Here is an 18,030-nt window from a genome sequence, read left to right as displayed (position 1 = left end):
TACTTCTGGATACACTAAGTCTGCAAGTAGATGAAATCTTTAAGCATGACCCCAGTGAAGGCCTTCCCAGTGACGCTAAGGAGTGAGATGTCCCTGTAGTTTGTTGCGATCTCCTCAGTCACCTTTGTTTTTCTGTAATGTTTATGTCACACATGTCCTGTGGAACTGATCCTGATTGTCAGCAAGGATTAATCAGCATTTTCTAATTGGGGATGTTAATCAGTGGAACCTTTCACACACTGAATTGTAGATTTTACATCAAAGATCAATTTAGAATGAAGTAAAAGTTCATATTTTATTGTAAATGAGTTCCTGTTGAGAATTCTTGAATTAAGGGGCAATGTCACAGATGGCGGTTTTAAATAGGGACATTGTAGTCCCAAAAATCAGTGACATCTCCAGAATATTAAACTCCAGCCAGTTATAGGGCTGGTAACATCAGCAGAAACAAACCTAACATTGTCAGACTATCAGTCCTGGATGTGATTAACAGCAGAACAAATAGCAGAATCCAACCCCAAGAATTACTCATGAACTCGCTGATGTGTCAGCAGGTACCGTGACTGAATGAATCCCTTCCCACATACAGAGCAGGTGAATGGCTTCTCCCCATTGTGAGTGCGTTCGTGTATATGCAGGCTGCCAGACTGAGTGAATCCCTTCCCACACACGGAGCAGGTAAATGGCTTCTCCCCGGTGTGAGTGCGCTCGTGTAACAGAAGGCTGCTGGACTGGGTGAATGTCTTCCCACACACGGAGCAGATGAACGGTCTCTCCCCAGTGTGTGTGCGTTGGTGAGCAGTGAGGGCCGATGACTGCCTGAAACTCTTCCCACATGAAGTGCAGCTGAATGGCTTCTCCCCAGTATGAACTCGATGGTGTTTTAGAAGGCTGGATGAATTAGAGAATTCCTTCCCACACACACAAGTGAACGGCCTCTCCCCAGTGTGAACTCGCTTGTGTGAATTGAGGTCGGCTGAACACCTCAATGTCTTTCCACAGCAAGTGCAGCTGAACGGCCTCTCCCCAGTGTGAATTCGCTGGTGTGTCAGCAGGGTGGATGACTGAGTGAATCCCTTCCCACACTTGGAGCAGGTGAATGGCCTCTCCCCAGTGTGAATTCGCTGGTGTGTCTTGAGGTCAGTTGACTGCCTGAACCTCTTTCTACAGGAAGTGCAGCTGAATGGTTTCTCTTCAGTGTGAATTCGTTGGTGTGACCAAAGACCAGATGAATGAGTGAATCCCTTCCCACACACAGGGCAGGTGAATGGCCTCTCCCCAGTGTGAAGTCGCTGGTGTGCAGAGAGGCTGGACGACTGCCTGAACCTCTTCCCAAAGTATGTGCAGCTGAAAGGCCTCTCTTCAGTGTGAATTCGTTGGTGTAACATGAGGCAGGATGACTTCATGAATCCCTTCCCACACACAGAACAGATGAACGGCTTCTCCCCAGTGTGACTGCGTCGATGGTTTTCCAGCAGGGATGAATAATAGAATCCTTTACCACAGTCCTTACATTTCCACGGTTTCTCCATGGGACCCAATCCAATGTGGCTGCGTCGATGGATTTCCAGAAGGGATGGATAATTGAATCCTTTACCACAGTCCTCACATTTCCATGGTTTCTCCATCGCGCCTGTGTCCTTGTGTCTCTCCAGGTTGGATGATCAGTTGAAGCCTCGTCCACACACAGAACATGTGTACAGTTCCTCCCAATCTCAATAGTGTGGTGCTTTTTCAGGCTCTGTAACTGGTTAAAGATTTCTCCACAGTCAGTTCACTGAAACACTCTCACTCGGACATGTGTGTCTCGGTGCTTTTCCAGTCACACTGATGTTTGAAATCTTTTCCCACAGGCAAACATTTCTCCTTCCCATTCAGAGGCCAATGATATTCAGGTCCAGACATATCAAGTGGCTCTGTCAGATCTTGAAGTGATGTTTGGTTTGAGTTTCCTGTCTGTAAATCCTGCCCTTCTAATGCCCTGTGAAAGGAGTTTACAAATGCCATCCCTGTGAGTTCAGGACAGAAATTCAGAACAGACAATTCTAATTTCTGTGGAACATTTTTCATTTTTGCTCCCCACCCACACACTCTCTGTCTGGACTGCACAGAATCCAGTTAAGTTTCTTTCCTCCATTCCCAGTTTTCTCTCCCTCTCTACTCTGTCTGGGTTCAGTTCACCACTCCCTGTTTGCAGACTGAGAATAAAATCAAGTCAATCATTTTCTCTCCTGGTCACTGGGACCTTGAAGCCCTGCCTACCCAATGTCACCTCACCAAGATGGCCACAGATGCTGGCTGAACAAGTCCCACCTTCCTCACTCAAATGGGAACAGGTGGCCGGGGTAACCAGGACCTGTCACCAGGAAGGGAGACCCACCTTCCTGACCTTCTCAAACTGCCTATATCTTAGGCAGTCCCTTGGGATCGAGGATGCCTTGCTTCCACTCTGATTTGATGGGTTCTGAGATGACTGGTAAGTTCAATGCCTGATCTGCAGACTCTGCCACATGCGGGTCAGGTGGTACCTGAAAGGTTGCTTAGGTGGGTTGTTTGGAGGTTTGTGCGCTCTCTCACACACCTCGACTTTGCCTCTGCGTATTCCCAACCAAGTCTCTCAATGTGTTAGGTACCTTACCAAATGAGCCTTCTCCATTTGAGCGATCACAAACCAGAGTCTCCCATGAGTTGGTGGGGATATTTGATCTCTTCAGGGGCATGTTGAGGAGATCACTAAAGTGTTTCCACTGTCCTCCTCGGGGTCTCCTGCTGTGACCAGGTTCCGAGTAGAACAGTTGCTTCAGGTGTCTGGCATCAGGAATACGAACAACATGTCTTGCCCAGTAGAGCTGGTTTAGAGTGACTGGTCCCTTGATGCTGGGAGAGTAAGCTTGGGAGAAGATGCTGCTGTGGGACTTTCTTTCTTGCCACTGGATTATAGACTCATCAACATTTACAGCACAGAAGGAGGCCATTCGGCCCATCATGTCCACACCGGTCAACAAAGATCTGACAACACGAATCCCTTTTGCCAGCTCTTGCCCCGTAGCTCTGGAGGCAGTGGCAATGCAAGTGAATATCTAAATACTTCTTAAATGTTACGAGAGATTCTGACTCAACCACCCTTTCAGGCAGTGAGTTCCAGACTCCCACCACCCTCTGGGTGAAAAAATTTCTCAACTTCCCCTTATCCTTCTATCTCCTGCCTTAAATCTATTCCCCTTTGTTATTGACCCCACTATTAACAGAAAAAGTGCCTTCCTATCCACCCAATCTATGCCCCTCATAATCTTATACACCTCTATCAAGTCCCCTCTCAACCTTCGCTGCTCCAAGGAAAACAACGCCAGCCTATCCAATTTTTCCTCATAGCTCAGACTCTCCAGCCGAGGCAGCATCCTGGTAAATCTCCTCTGCACCCTCTCCAGTGCAATCGCATCCTTCCTGTAATGTGGTGACCAGACCTGCACGCAGTACTCCAGCTGTGGCCTAACCAGCATTTTATACAGTTCCAGCATAACCTCCCTTCTCTTGTATTCTACACCTCGGCTAATAAAGGCAAGTATCCCATATGCCTTCCCAACCACCTTATCTACCTGCCCTGCTACCTTCAGGGACCTGTGGATATGCACACCAAGTTCCCTCTGATCTTCAGTACTTTCCAGGGTCCTACTCTTCATAGTGTAATCCCTTGCCTTGTTAGCCCTCCCCAAGTGCATTACCTCACACTTTTCTGGGTTGAATTCCATATGCCACTCCTCTGCCCACCTGACCAGTCCAAAAGTCAAAATCATTTATGTATACCACAAACAGCAAGGGCCCCAGCACCGAGCCCTGCAGAACCCCACTGGAAACAGACTTCTAGTCATTGAAACATCCCTCTACCATCACCCTCTGCTTCCTGCTGCTCAGCCAATTTTGGATCCAACATGTCACTTTGCCTTGGATCCCATGGGCTCTTACTTTCTTGACCAGTCTGCCATGAGGGACCTTATCAAAAGCATTGCTAAAGTCCATGTAGACCACATCAAATGCATTACCCTCATCAACACTGCTGGTTACCTCCTCAAAAAATTTGATCAAATTTGTCAAACACGACCTTCCCTTAACAAATCCATGCTGACTATCCCTGATTAATGCGTGTCTCTCCAAGTGCAGATATATTCTGATCCTCAGAATTCTTTCTGGTAACTTCCCCACCACCGAGGTTAGACTGACAGGCCTGTAATTTCCTGGCCTATCCCTTCCTCCCTTTTTTAATAATGGGACAACTTTAGCAGTCCTCCAGCACCTCATCTGTGGCCAAAGAGGATTTGGAAATTACTGCTAAGGCCCCTGAAATCTCTTCCCTTGCCTTCTTTAACAGCCTGGGATAATTCTCATCTGGGCCTGTGGATTTATCCACTTTTAAGGCCACTAATCCCGCTTGTACCTCCTCTCTCTCTCTGTTAATTTCCTCTAATATTTCAGTCCTACACCCTGATGTCTATACCTGCATCATCCTTTTCCATTGTGAAGACCGACGCAAAGTGTTCATTGAGGACTGTACCCACGTCTTCCGGGTCCACACACAGATTACCTTTATGGTCCCTCATTGGCCCTACTCTTTCCCAAGTTATTCTCTTGCTCTTTATATGTTTTGAAAACAGCTTTGGATTTTCCTTTATTCTACCCACCTATGCTTTCTCATGCTTTCCTAATTTCCTTTTTAAGTTCCCCCCTGCACTTTTGATACTCCTCTCGGGCCTCTGCCGTATTGAGCCCTCGGTATCTTCCATAAGCTTCTCTTTTTTTCTTAATCCAAATTTTTATGTCCCTTGACATCCAGGGTTCTCCAGGCTTGGTCCCCCACTTGTCTTTACGGGAACATATTTGCCCTGTACGCTCGCAATTTCCTCCTTTAATGCCTCCCACTGCTCTTACACAGTTGTATCTGCAAATAGCTGTTCCCAGTCCACTTGGGCCAAATTGTATCCCAGTTTAGTAAAATTAGCCTTTCCCCAGTTTAGAACTTATATTCCCAGCGCAACCTTATCCTTTTCCATAACTATCCTAAATCTAACTGAGTTATGATCACAAGATGCTCCCCTACTGATACGCCTTCCACCTGCCCAGGCTCATTTCCAAATACTAGGTTCAGAACTGCCCCGTCTCTTGTTCGGCTTTCTATGTACAGGCTAATAAGGTTCTCCTGAGTGCAACTTAAGAATTTTGTTCCCTCCCTTCCTTGCACACTAAAACTATCCCAGTTAATATTTGGGTAGTTAAAATCCCCCACTATTACTGCCTTATTATTCTTACACTGCTCTGAAATTTGATTACATATTTGATCCTCTATCTCTCCCTGACTGTTTGGAGGCCTATAGTACACACCCAGCAGCATGTTTGTTCCTTTTGTGTTTTTTACTTCTACCCATATGGACTCATTTGATGATCCTTCCAAGATATCATCCCTCCTCACTGCTATGATTGATTTCTTGATCAATATTGTGACCCGCCCTCCTCTTCTATCCCCTCTGTATCTTGTCTGAATACCCGAGAACCAGGAATGTTGAGCTGCCAATTCTGCCCTTCTTTTAGCCAAGTCTCGGTCATAGCTATGATATCACACTCCCACGTACCTATCTGTGCTCTCAGCTTGCCTGTCTTATTCCTCAGGCTCCTTGCATTAAAATATATTCCATTTAGCCTTGCTAAACTCACTTCTTTCTTATCTAGCCTTTGTTTCCTCTGCCTTCCAGACTCGCTTACTAGCGTTTTAACTTCTAATTCCATCTCAGCTTCTCTCACTCTGAGCTACTTTTCAGGATCCCAACTCCCTGCCAATTTAGTTTAAATCTGCTCCAACAGCTTTAGCAAAGCTCCCCACGAGGATGTTGGTCCCATTCCTGTGTAGATATAAGCCTTGTACCATTTCCCCCAGAAACAGTCCCGATGCCCCAAGAATCTGAAGCCCTCCCTCCTGCACCATCTCTCCAGCCATGCATTCATCTGCTCTATTCCTAAACTCACTATTGCATGGCACTGGGAGTGATCTGGAGGTTACTGCCTTTGAAGTCCTGCATTTCAATTACCAACCAAACTCCCTAAAGTCAGCTTGCAGGACCTCATTTTTCTTTCTTCCTATGCCATTGGTCCCAACATGGACCATGACCTCTGGCTGTTCACCCTTCCCCTTCAGAATCCTGCAGCCGTTCCGTGACACCCTTGACCCTGGCATCCGGGAGGCAACATACCATCCTGGAGTCACATCTTCAGCCGCAGAGCCACCTGTTTACTCCTCTCACTGCAGAATCCCCTACCACTATTGCCCTTCTACACTTCTTCCTCCCCCCACTGAGCAGCTGCAGCACCCACAGTGCCATAGCCTTGGCTCTAGTTGGCCTCCACAGAGGAACTGTCACTCTCACCATTTTCCAAGTGTGTAAAACAGTTTGTGAGCAATTTGGAGGATCTTATGAAGGCACCGCTGTTGGTAGCTCTCCAGTGGTTTGAGGTGCCTGCTGTAGGTTGTACAAGTATCAGAAGCTTTTAGGAGCAGGTGGATCACTGCTGCCCAGTAAACCATGAGCTGAGTCTCGAGTGTGACATCCTGACCCTCAAATACTCTGTTCATCGTTCGGCGGAAGGCTGAGCTGGCACACTGGAGGCGACGAGGAATGCTGTCATCTATGTCTGCCTTCATCGAGAGGAGGCTCCCAAGATACAGAAAATGGTCCACATTTTGAGGATTTCACTATTATTTTTAATTAATGGGGCGCGGGGGGAGGGTAGGTGGTAAAATTCGCAAGATAAATAACAAATGGTGGGGAGAAAGTGCATAAGAGATCCAACAACTCGTGGACACCAACAACATGCGTGGTTTCCTCAGTGCTGTCAAGACAATCTGTGACCCAAACACTCAAGGGCCCACCCCACTGTGCGCCAAGCACAGAGAGAGCTCATCAAGGACAGGGAGGCAGTCAGTGCTCACTGGAGAGACCTCCTCAACCGAGACTGGGTCTCTGACTTCGATGTCCTCAACTCCATTGCTCAATACCCCGTCCAGCTCAGTCTCAGTGCTACCACGGCCCAGAGTGAAAATAAAAAAGCTATTTGACAGCTGAAAAACAACATGACCTCTGGAACAGATGGAATCCCAGCTGAAATTCTGAAACACAGTGGAATTACATTCCTGGCCCAGCTGAACAACTGCATATTCCTCATTGGGAAGAGGGATCTCTGGGACACTCTGATTGTGACTGTATTCAACAAGGGAGACAAGTCCAAATGCGGTAATTACACAGCAGTCTCTCTGCTGCCTGCCACAAGGAAGAACATTGCAAGGATCCTCCTCAATTACCTTCTCTTAGTGGCCAAAGATCTCCTTCCAGAGTTACAGTGTGGTTTCCCCCCATCATAAGGCACCACAGACATGATCTTTACTGTGTGGCAAACCCAAGAAAAATTGAAGGAACAGCACCCACCGTTGTACTTGGCCTTTTCTGATCTCAAAAAAGCTTTTTATGCTATCAAATACGTTTTATCCTGTGTCCTCCCCAAATTTGTCTGTCCTTAGAAATTTGTCACCATCCTCCGCCTACTGCACAATGACATGGAAGCCGTGAACCTCATCAACAAAATCACCACACACCCTATCCCAGTGAAAACTGGGATCAGACAAGGCTGTGTCATTACACCAACCCTCTTCTCCATTTTCCTCACTGCATTTCACCTCGAGAAAATTACCCGTGGACATGGAGATAATCTACAGAACAGACGAAAAACCTCCAACACCTTCAAAACAGAACCAGAATCAGTCCAACCCTCAGACATTGTGCTCCAATATGCAGATGCCTGATTTCCATGTTAAAACTATCCATTTGCCTTGATTCCATAATCCTTAATACTCTTGCTTCACAAACATCTAGAAATCTCAGTTTTTAAATTTCAACTGATGAAATCTCAACCAAATTCCAGATTTCCGCTATATTTTCTGTGGTGATTTCTGACATTGTTCCTGAGCAATCGAGTCTCAGTTAAACAAATAAATATCACTGATTTGTACATTTAAATAGTAATAATTATTTTACTCTTAACTAATGATCCAACAAAATTTCAAAGAAACATAATCATTTTAGTAAAATACGGTGGATGCTGGAAATCTGAAATAAAAACAGAAAGTTCTGGAAATCCTCAGCAGGTTTGGCAGCTTCTGTGAAGAGAGAGAAACAGATTTAACATTTCCAATCCAATATGATTCTTCTTCAGAGCTGAGTATTTCCAGCATTCTGATTTCATTTTAAACACATAATTGATGTAAACTTTATTGTCCTTACAGGTATCTGGATGTAAATCTGATTTCAGACCTTCCTCTGAACAGTTTTCAAACTGACTCCAGCTCATTGTCCTTCACTAAAGTCCCGGATGGAAAACCCTCAGCACAAGATGGCGGCGGCCGGTTAACCCGGGCCTATCACTGGGGAGGAAGTCCCGTCCTCACGTTTCTCCCTCAGCAAGATGGCCGCCAATGCGCCCGGCTCCCCTGAACAAGACCCGCCTTCCTCTCCAAAGATGGAGGAGGCCGGTGAGCCTGTTCCCAGTGCGCAGGTGCAGTGTGGGTGCGCGCTCTGAGCATGCTCAGTGTCAGTCATGGTGACGGAGTGAGGAGGAGCGGACGGTTCGGGAGGCGGGAGGAGATTTTGAGCACAGGGTAGGAATGGAAACCGCGGCTGGACTGGGAACTGGATCAACTTCTGGGGTAGGCCCCAGGCCCCTTGTTTACCCCGCGGTGACAGGCCCGGGGGGAGGGAGCGATGGAGCCGGCGGCTGGACGGGGAGGATTTGGAAACACTTTGTGGATCCGCAAACCCTGAGGAATAATTGTCAGCTCCTGGTTTGCAGCTGCGGGGCTTCTCCCTCCCGGGAACAGGCCCAGGTTAACGGCCGCCATCCTGGGTCAGCGAGTGGAGGATGGTTCACATCAGAGGATGGGGGACGGGGGACAATAAATAAGAGGTTACACTTTGGGCTCAAATCAATGAGGAATCTGATCTGTGGGAAGGAAGGAAACCCTGGGAGGTGGGCGGGGAGGATTCAGAAACACCCGCTGGAGGCCCCAAACCCCCAATAAGACTCATTGATTTTATTGTCCGTCTGCAGACAGGAGCTGGAGAACTGAACCCAGGCAGAGGAGAGGGAGGGAGAAAACTGCGAGTGGAGGAAAGAAATGGTGAGATGGGTTTGGGTTTCAGCCCAGGGAGGAGGGAGTGTGTGTGGGACGGGGATTTACAGCTTTGGGGGAACAAGAGAGGGAAAAGTGCTCCATAGAAACTAGAATTATCTGTTCTGAATTTCTATCCTGGACTGATAGTGGTGATTTTGGTAATCTCCTTTTACAGTGCCTTATAATAATCACTTCTGTAAAGTCCTTTTACAGTGCCTTAGAAATGGAGGATTCACAGGCAGGTAACTCAAACCAAGCTTCAAATCAAAATTTAAGAATCACTCTATTCATCAGGACTTGAGTATCATTGGCCTTTGAATTTGGAAGATGAAATATTTTTTCTGTCTGTAGGAAAAGATTTCAACCATCAGAATGGCTGGAAAGTGAGAATGTTCCAGGGCACTGACCATGGAAAGAGCCTTCCTTAACCAGTTAACACAACCTAAAAAACATCACACCATTCACAGCAGTGGGGGAAAACCATGTTCTCTCTGTGGATGAAGCTTCAACTGATCATCCAACCTGGAGAGACACAAGGGCACCATGGAGAAACCATGGAAATGTGGGGACTGTGGGAAAGGATTCAATTACCCATCCCATCTCGAAATTCATCGACGCAGTCACACTGGGGAGAGGCCGTTCACCTGCTCCGTGTGTGGAAAAAGTTTCATTCAGTCACAACACCTGCTGTCACACCAGCGCGCTCACTCCAATAAGAGATCTTTGAAGTGTTCTGACTGCGAGAAGAGCTTTAAAAGCAGAAACCACCTGATGCAACACCAACACACTCACACTGGAGAGAGGCCATTCAAATGCTCCGTGTGTGGGAAAGGATTCACTCAGTCATCCACTCTGACGAGGCACCAGCAGACTCACACTGGGAAAAGGCCATTCACCTGCTCAATGTGTGGGAACGGATTCATTCAGTCATCCACCTTGCTGAGGCACCAGCGAGTTCACACTGGAGAGAGGCCATTCACTTGCTCTATTTGCGGGAAGGGATTCACTCGGTTAAGCACCCTCACTTCACATCAACGTGTTCACACCAATAAATGACCTTCGAAATATTGTGAATGCGAGAAGGGTGAGTGAGGTGCAGATGCACCAACACACTCATGGCGGGTAGAGGCTGTTCACCTACTCTGTGTGTGAGAAGGGAATCCCTCAGTCACAACACCAGCTAAGGTGGCAGCGAATTCACATGTGATTACTGCTGTTAATCACTTTTTAGAGATTCATTCATGGGATGTGAGCTTTGCTGGCTAGGCCAGCATCTATTGCCTATCCTGAGTTACCTTCAAAAAGGTGGGTGGTGAGCTGTGTTTGTTTGTTTCAGCTGATGTTAAACTCCAACCCTATTATAAAGCTTATTAATATTCTGGATGAATGTGAGATAAATCTGTTTTAGAGGAAATGCACAGTGTTTTGTTCCATACTTCTCTAATATAAGTGGAGATTAATGAATGTCCTGTTGCCAACTGCTTCATTTGTGGGTCTTTTCTCCTTTCTAGCTCTAGATTATTTCAGTTCTCATAACTCCTGTTACTCTCATGGACAAGTCCCAGCTCCTCATACCTTCCAGAGTGTCTCTCCTAGCCTTGAGATCCAGGGAAGATATCGGTAACACACCCAGGATCACTGAACACAAAACCCAGTCTGTTAATTGTTTTCAGCTCCTGGACTTACATGTGTGCCACAGTACCTTTCTTCCCTTTGATGTGTGAATACAGCATCAAGTCTGTAAACTTGGTTTAAATTGAAATCCATTCAGTAAATATATTTTTACAGGAGCCTGTAGGCTGTTGAGACTCTGTTAAACTGTCAGTGTGCTCCTGTACTGCTCTGTATTTTGCCTGTAATGCAAAATGCCTGAACCTTTGTCCCAGTAGAACCTTTGCTGTTATGAAATGTGGGTGTATATTAATGAGCCTCACATCCTTGCTCATGTCTGCTGCAATTGTGTCGAGAGAGGATGTGTAAAGAGCTGGTCTTTATATGGAGACGTGAACGAAGGAAACGGTATGTGTGTGTGGTAGTGAGACAGCCTTGTGCTCACACTCAGAAGAATACACAGATATCCTTGTGGTTATGGTTTGAGCAGGGTCAAATCACAGATGTAGTGAACAAGTTAAATATAAATATCTCCACTGTAGCTGCAGCTTGTTGGAGAAGAGAGCTCTGAATCCACTGTATCATCTCTGTTCTCTGGATCGGGTAACTACCTCTTTTTAAAATATAATGGTATTTTATTCATGAAATACATTCACAGCTCAAAGGCTGAACTGTAACTTACATCATAAAATTTAATATATAGACTAAATAATCAAGTTGAAAACATGGAAATGTGACAATCTGCAATAACAAAAATCAGTAAACAAACTCAGGTAATGGAAGTGGTGGACGGGATACTAAAAGAAGGAATATTGAATTAAAGTTATATTAAAATTGCACACCAATACACCATTCCTATAGTACAGAACCTGAAGTATGCAACTGACGACATTTGTAAGTACTTCATTGAGTACTCTGTCTGTATGATTGCAGTGTTGTTAATAAAGTCAGGAGAAGACAATCTGTTGTTGTGAGCTTGATTACCTGGTGTCTGATTCAACATTGAGAGTCAACAAAGTGAACAAGGAAAGACATCACGGTCCAATACTCCAGCTCAATATTCATAGGAGAAAGTCTGTTGTCTAACACCTCGAGTGGACAGAACAGAGAAGGATCGCAACTGTAAGAAACTTTTGAATCATTTGTAAATATCTTTCAAATGTCGACAGGTTCCAGCTGTCAGTTTCCATTACATTGAAGTCAATGGAAGGTGAGAGAGGTTAAAGGTTCCATATTGAAATCCAACTTATTGTTGCTATTACATTACAATTGTAAACTCAGGAATGTCACACAAACATTTTAAATCCTCGTACCATTTGCAGACTGGAAACTTAAACCTGCCGTTTCACTTTCATTCGGGAACAGATCACAGTTTTACACCAATCTCTGATCTGACAGCACGTTTCCAGCATTCACCATTGTTCTTCCTGACTCTAAACCCAGTTGTAAAGGAGTCTTCTGTTCCATGTCTAGGAGCTCTGAACCATGGAAGAGCGAGACTCAGCCACGTTTCTTACACACCTCAGGGTTAACCCACTCGTTCAGTCCTGGATGTGATTAATAGCAGCAATAACAGCAGAATCCAACCCCCGCAGTCACTTGTGAACTTGTTGGTGTCTCAGCAGGTGGGATAACTGAGTGAAACCTTCCCCACACATGGAGCAGGTGAACGGTCTCTTCCCTGTGTGAACTCGCTGGTGTTACAGTAGAGTGAATGCCCGAGAGAATCATCCCCACACATGGAGCAGGTGAACGCACTGGTGTCTCAGCAGATCACTGTTATCTTTAAAGCTCTCCTCACAGTCAGAACATTTAAAAGTTCTTGTATCAGAGTGAATACGCTGGTGTCTCAGGAGGTTAAATGAATGAGTGAACTCCTTCCCACACACTGAGCAGATGAATGGTCTCTCCCCAGTGTGAACACAATGGTGCATCAGATCCCTGGAACTTTTATAGCACTTCCCGCAATCTGAACATTTAAAAGGTCCCTCATCAGTATGAACTTGCTGGTGTGTTAGCAGGTTGGTTAACTGAGTGAATCCCTTCCCACATTTAGTGCACTTGAATGGCCTTTCCCCAGTGTGAACTCGCTGATGTGTCACCAGGGTGGATAACTGAGTGAATCCCTTCCCACATTCAGAGCAGATGAACAGCCTCTCCCCGGTGTGGCTGCGTTGGTGAATTTCCAGCTCAGATGGAGATCTGAATCCCTTCCCACAGCCCCCACATTTCCACGGTTTCTCCCCCATGTGACTGAGCTTGTGTCTTGACAGGCCAGATGATTGCCTAAAGCTTCGACCACACACAGAACACGTGTACAGTTTCTCTCCACTGTGAATGGTGCTTTTTCCTTCCATGTTCAAAATCTGATGATATTCAGGTCAGGTGACTCCAACAGATCCTGAAGTGATGTTTGGTTTCAGTTTGCCGACTGCAAATCCTCCCCTTCTAATATCCTGTGGAATTCATTTAAAACAGGAAAAAGGGAGTGAGAGAGAACCCAGAAAAACACAAAGTCATGTTGTGAAATTGAGCTGAATCCAGTAATTTGTGGGGCTGGCACTAGGAAAAAGTAACAACGAAAACTGCCGGATTATCATAAAAACCCAGCTGGTTCACTAATATCTTCAGCGAAGGGAACCTGCCACTTGGTCTGGGCTACACAAAACTCTGGACACTATGGGAGTGGAGAAAGAGAGAGAGAGAGATTGAGAAAGAGAGATGGGAGAGGCAGGGGTGGAGGAAAGAGATTTTATGTATTCATAACTTGACCAGAACTTTGACAGAACTTCACAAATTCTCAACCTCCACCACCTAGAAGGACCAGGGTAGTAGGTGTATGTGAACACCATCACCGCACATCATCCTGACTTATCTGACATCCAGTACTGGATGAGGAGAAATTACCTCCATTTAAATATTGACAAACTTCACGTCCTGGCCACTGACTCCATCTCTCTCCCTGGGAACTGTCTGAGGCCGAACCAGACTGTTCACAACCTCAGTGTCAGGTTTCACTCCAAATTCAGCTTCCAACCACACGTCGGTATCATCACCAACACCACCTATTTCCACCTCAAAAACATCGCCCGACTCCATTCTAGTCTCAGCTCATCATCTTCAGAAACTCTCACCCATTCCTTTGTTACATCTGGAATTAACCATCCTAACACCCTGCCGGCCAACCTCCATATTCAAGCTCCAGGTAATCGTGTTGTGATCCAGCACTCTGCTGTCCATGTCCTAACTCACACCAAGACTTGTTCCACCCATCACCCCTATGTTAACTGACCTACAAAGGTTCCCATTTAAGAAGCACCAAAATTTTAAAATTCTCATCGTCGTTTTCAAATCCCTCCATCATCCCTATCTCTGTAATCTCCTCCAGTCACAAAACCCTCCACGATCTTTGCGCCAATCTAATTCCAGCCTCTTGACCATTCCTTAATCGCTCCACCGTTGGTGGCTGTTCTTTCAGTTGCCTAGACCCCAAGCTTGGAATTTCCTCCCTACACATCTCCATCTCTCTACCTCACTTTCCTCCTTTAAGATATTCCTTAAAATCTACCTCTTTGTCCAAGCTTTTAGTCATTTGCTCTAATGTCTCATGTGTCAAAAGTTGCTTTGTAACATTTCTGTGAAATGCCCTGAAACGTCTTATTACATTAAAGGCATGATATAAGTGCAAATTATTGTCATTGACTTGGACTTTTATCACTGTTCCTTCATCATCACTGGGTGAATAACCTGCAAGTCCTTACCTAACAGCATTGTGGGAGCACCTTCACCACATGGACTGCAGCGGTTCAAGAAGGTCAAGCATCATCTTCTCAAAAGACAACTAGGTATTGGAAATCTATGTTGCTGGTCTTGTTAGTGATGCCCAAATCCCAAGTATAAATTTTTAAAATATGCACATATGAAATAGATTAAAAGCATCTACAGAAATACTTGTTCCTAAAACAATATCCTCTTACTGTGTACGGACAGTGTCTGTCAATTTCAGTGTCACATCTGAAATTGTTGGTCCTGACTGAGTTCCAAATTCCTCAGGGTTAAGCCCAGCAGCTTCTCTTCCATTTCCACTCCAGCTCAAACTAATACATCAAAGCAAAGGGAATTGGACAACACCCTGGAGAGAAAGAAAAACTGCTGAGCTATGAGAAAAGGACAGGGGAGTGAGACTAGCTGGTTTGCTGTTGCAGAGAGCTAGCACAGGCATGATGGGCTAAATGGCCTCCTTCTGTATTGTGATCATTCTATGACTACATGAAACGAGACCAGAGACCAACCTCTGCCAGCACCCCAATATAATCTGGCCCTCAATTGGACCATTTCTGTTTCTAGACTTGATTCTATGAGTAATGTCTGCAATAAAACAAAAGCAAAACATAATGCAGTTGCTAGAAATCTGAAGTAAAAAGAGCAAATGCTGAAAACACTAAGCAGGTCAGACATTAACTGTGGAGAGAAAATCAGAGTTAACATTTCAGGACGTACACAATGAATTACGGGGAATAAAAATGGAGCAGAATTAGATGGTTAATATAAGCTCAGAAGTGGAGAAGAAATTATCTCTAGTGCAGGAAAAACAATTCCTAAGTATGGGAAGTTAAAGCTGGTAAATCAGCAATAAATAGCCGGAGAGTGGGCAACAGTGGAAACCTCATTTTGACACAGTTAGTGGAAATAACAGTACTGGCTCAGTCCTGGGTCGCTCATTCCCAGCTTATATCACTGATTCAAATTTAAATGTATCGGTCATGAATAAGAAATTTGCTGATGAGCTAGATAGATTCTTGAATAACAAGGGGGTTAAAGGTTATTGGGGGTAGGCTGGATGACTACTAGTTGGTCATCGTGAGCACAATGGACTTAATGAAATGCAACATGGGCAACAAACTTTGACCAAAACTGGGATAGTAACTCTCACTAATAACACAGGTCAATGATCCACCCATTTAGTTGCCAAGTATGCTAATATGGTTATTTCAGTACACGAGTTAATTTGCCTGCATACATCGTAATGCAAACTCGAAAGAGTTACATCGTAGTGCAACACCAAATTCTTTAACTTTCCCAAAGAGATCGATGTAATTAGTCTCAAATGTAACAAGGGAAAATCATTAAAAGATTGTCAGTCACTCTGATATCTGAAATATTTTCTCACAAACAAAACATTTTACCTTCCACATTCAAAGGCCGATGATATTCATATCCTGATTAATCGAGTGACTCTCAGATCACGACGTGATGTTTGGTTCAAGGTTCCCGTTAATTAATCCTCCCCTTCTCGAGTTTCAAAGGAATTTCACTCTAGGTCCAGGAAAGAAAGTCACAACATTCTCTCTTCCGCCTTCCTGTTCCGGCATGGCTGCGCATGCGTAATACTGCACATCTCCCCTTTAATATGGCGGCCGCGCACGCGCCTTGCTGCAGATTGCCCCAGTTAGGATGGGAATCTCGACCTGTCACCAAGAAAAACATTTCTGCTCCTGTCCCGCTCGGAGCAAATGTCGAACTGTGTCAAAGGTATTGGAATGGAGCTCTCAGCCTGAAGAGATCTCGCTAATGATGGCGGACGGTCCAATCCAGAATGCTCAGCGCCTGTGAATCCGGCCTATCTCCATCAGAACGTCTGTAACGCGCAGACGCGAGAAGTCCCCACCCCCCGAGGACACCCTGTCTGCGGAGAGCATGCGCGGTGCGGCTCCAGGTTGAGCGGGCTGGAGCGCAGCCTCAGTGAGAGCGAGTGTGGCTCTCAGAGCCTGAATGAGAGCGGCCGAGAGCCGGGTGGGCGGGACCATTAAAGTGATGGTGCAGCGCCTCCCCCATCCGCAGCATTTTAATTTGTTTTATTGCGGGCGTTGCTCGCAGAACCGAGTCTGGAAACACATTCGGAGCAGTGAAAGAGCCGGTTTATTTCAGGGCGGGGGTTGATGAGGAATTCAGTCCCTGGTCTCCTGTTCAGGTCTTTTTGTTGCATCAGTTTGAACTAGAGATGGAGGAGAATCTCAAATAAAAACAAAATACCACTGGAGATTGGAAATAAAAACAGAAAGCGCTGGAAAAGCTCAGCAAGTCTGGCAGCATCTGTGGAAAGAGAAACAGAGTTAACGATTCGAGTCCAATATGAATCTCCCTCAGCCCAACAATTTCTGGTGTGAGACTGTCAGGGAGGGAGAGACTAGGGGAGATTTGGTTGTCCAACAGACACTGTCCGGACAGTCTCAAAGAGTATTGTTTTAGGAACAAGGATTTGAGTGAAGGTTTTTAATTCGCTTGACAATTATAAAGTCTTAAATTCATTCTGGGGATGTGAGCATCGTTAACAAGGCTAACATTGATTGTCAGTCCCCAACATTATGGTTTGGGCAGCTTCTTGAACTGCTGCAGCTTGCGTAGTGATGGTGCTCCTATAATGGTGTTAGGCAATGAGTTACAGGATATTCATCCAGCATCAGGAAGGAACAGTGATATATACCCAAGTCAGGATAGTGTGTGACTGGGAGGGCAACTGGAGGCAATAGTTTCCCAGGTACCTGCTTCACTTGTCTTTCTAGGTGCTGGACGTTGTGGATTGGAAGATTCTGTCAAAGTTCTGGTTGAGATATAGGTATATAAATTCCCTCCAAATCTCCTGCTTCCCCTTCCCACCTCTGTCTCTCCTGTTATACAGGCCAGAGTCTCGTGGTGGGTTCCCTTTCCTGAAGGACATTAGTGAACAAGTCAGGTTTCTATGACAACCTGGCAGCTTTTCATGGTCACTTTTTCCTGGTGCTGACCTCACAAAGTCCCAGATTCATTCAGCTCAATTTCACAACCTGCCTTTGTGGTTTTGTGGGTTCACTCTCATTCTCTATTTCTTGTTTTAAATTCATTTTACAGGCTATTACAAGGGGAGGATTTACAAACAGGAAGATCAAATCAAACACCACATCACGATCTGATAGAATTACTTGATTCATTGGTACCTGAGTCGGAGTTTGAACATGGAAGGAGAAAGCACCGTTCACAGTGGAGAGAAACCAAACAAGTGTTCTGTGTGTGGACGACGCTTCAGTGGATCATCCAGTCTGTCGAGACACAAGCGGAGTCACACCGATGAGAAACCATGTCAACGTACAGACTGTGGGAAGGGATTCAATTACCCGTATGAGCTCGAGATTCATCAGCGCAGTCACACTGGAGAGAGACCATTCACTTGTTCCATG

General features: G+C 45.5%; 1 protein-coding gene and 2 long non-coding RNA genes across 3 annotated transcripts; 1 reads left to right on the top strand and 2 right to left on the bottom strand.

Moving 5' to 3' along the window:
* Positions 1-379: 379 nt before the first annotated feature.
* LOC121270158 (zinc finger protein 664-like) lies at positions 380-6,685 on the bottom strand. The gene is made up of 3 exons (XM_041175465.1): positions 6,411-6,685; positions 2,634-2,877; positions 380-1,412 (listed from the first exon to the last, which is right to left on the bottom strand). The coding sequence occupies exons 1-3, from the start codon at positions 6,683-6,685 to the stop codon at positions 525-527; spliced, it is 1,407 nt and encodes a 468-aa protein (XP_041031399.1). The 3' UTR covers positions 380-524.
* A 2,642-nt stretch (positions 6,686-9,327) lies between these two features.
* Positions 9,328-11,779, top strand: LOC121270107. The gene is made up of 2 exons (XR_005941484.1): positions 9,328-9,447; positions 9,557-11,779. It is a non-coding gene; the product is annotated as an uncharacterized LOC121270107 (long non-coding RNA).
* LOC121270106 lies at positions 11,431-16,339 on the bottom strand. Its single transcript, XR_005941483.1, has 2 exons — positions 16,003-16,339; positions 11,431-13,272 (listed from the first exon to the last, which is right to left on the bottom strand). It is a non-coding gene; the product is annotated as an uncharacterized LOC121270106 (long non-coding RNA).
* Between the last annotated feature and the right edge of the window lie 1,691 nt (positions 16,340-18,030).

The sequence above is a fragment of the Carcharodon carcharias genome, chromosome 27 (assembly GCF_017639515.1).
Source record: "Carcharodon carcharias isolate sCarCar2 chromosome 27, sCarCar2.pri, whole genome shotgun sequence".
Lineage (NCBI taxonomy): Eukaryota > Metazoa > Chordata > Chondrichthyes > Lamniformes > Lamnidae > Carcharodon > Carcharodon carcharias.
This window is presented reverse-complemented; position numbering and strand designations above follow the sequence as displayed.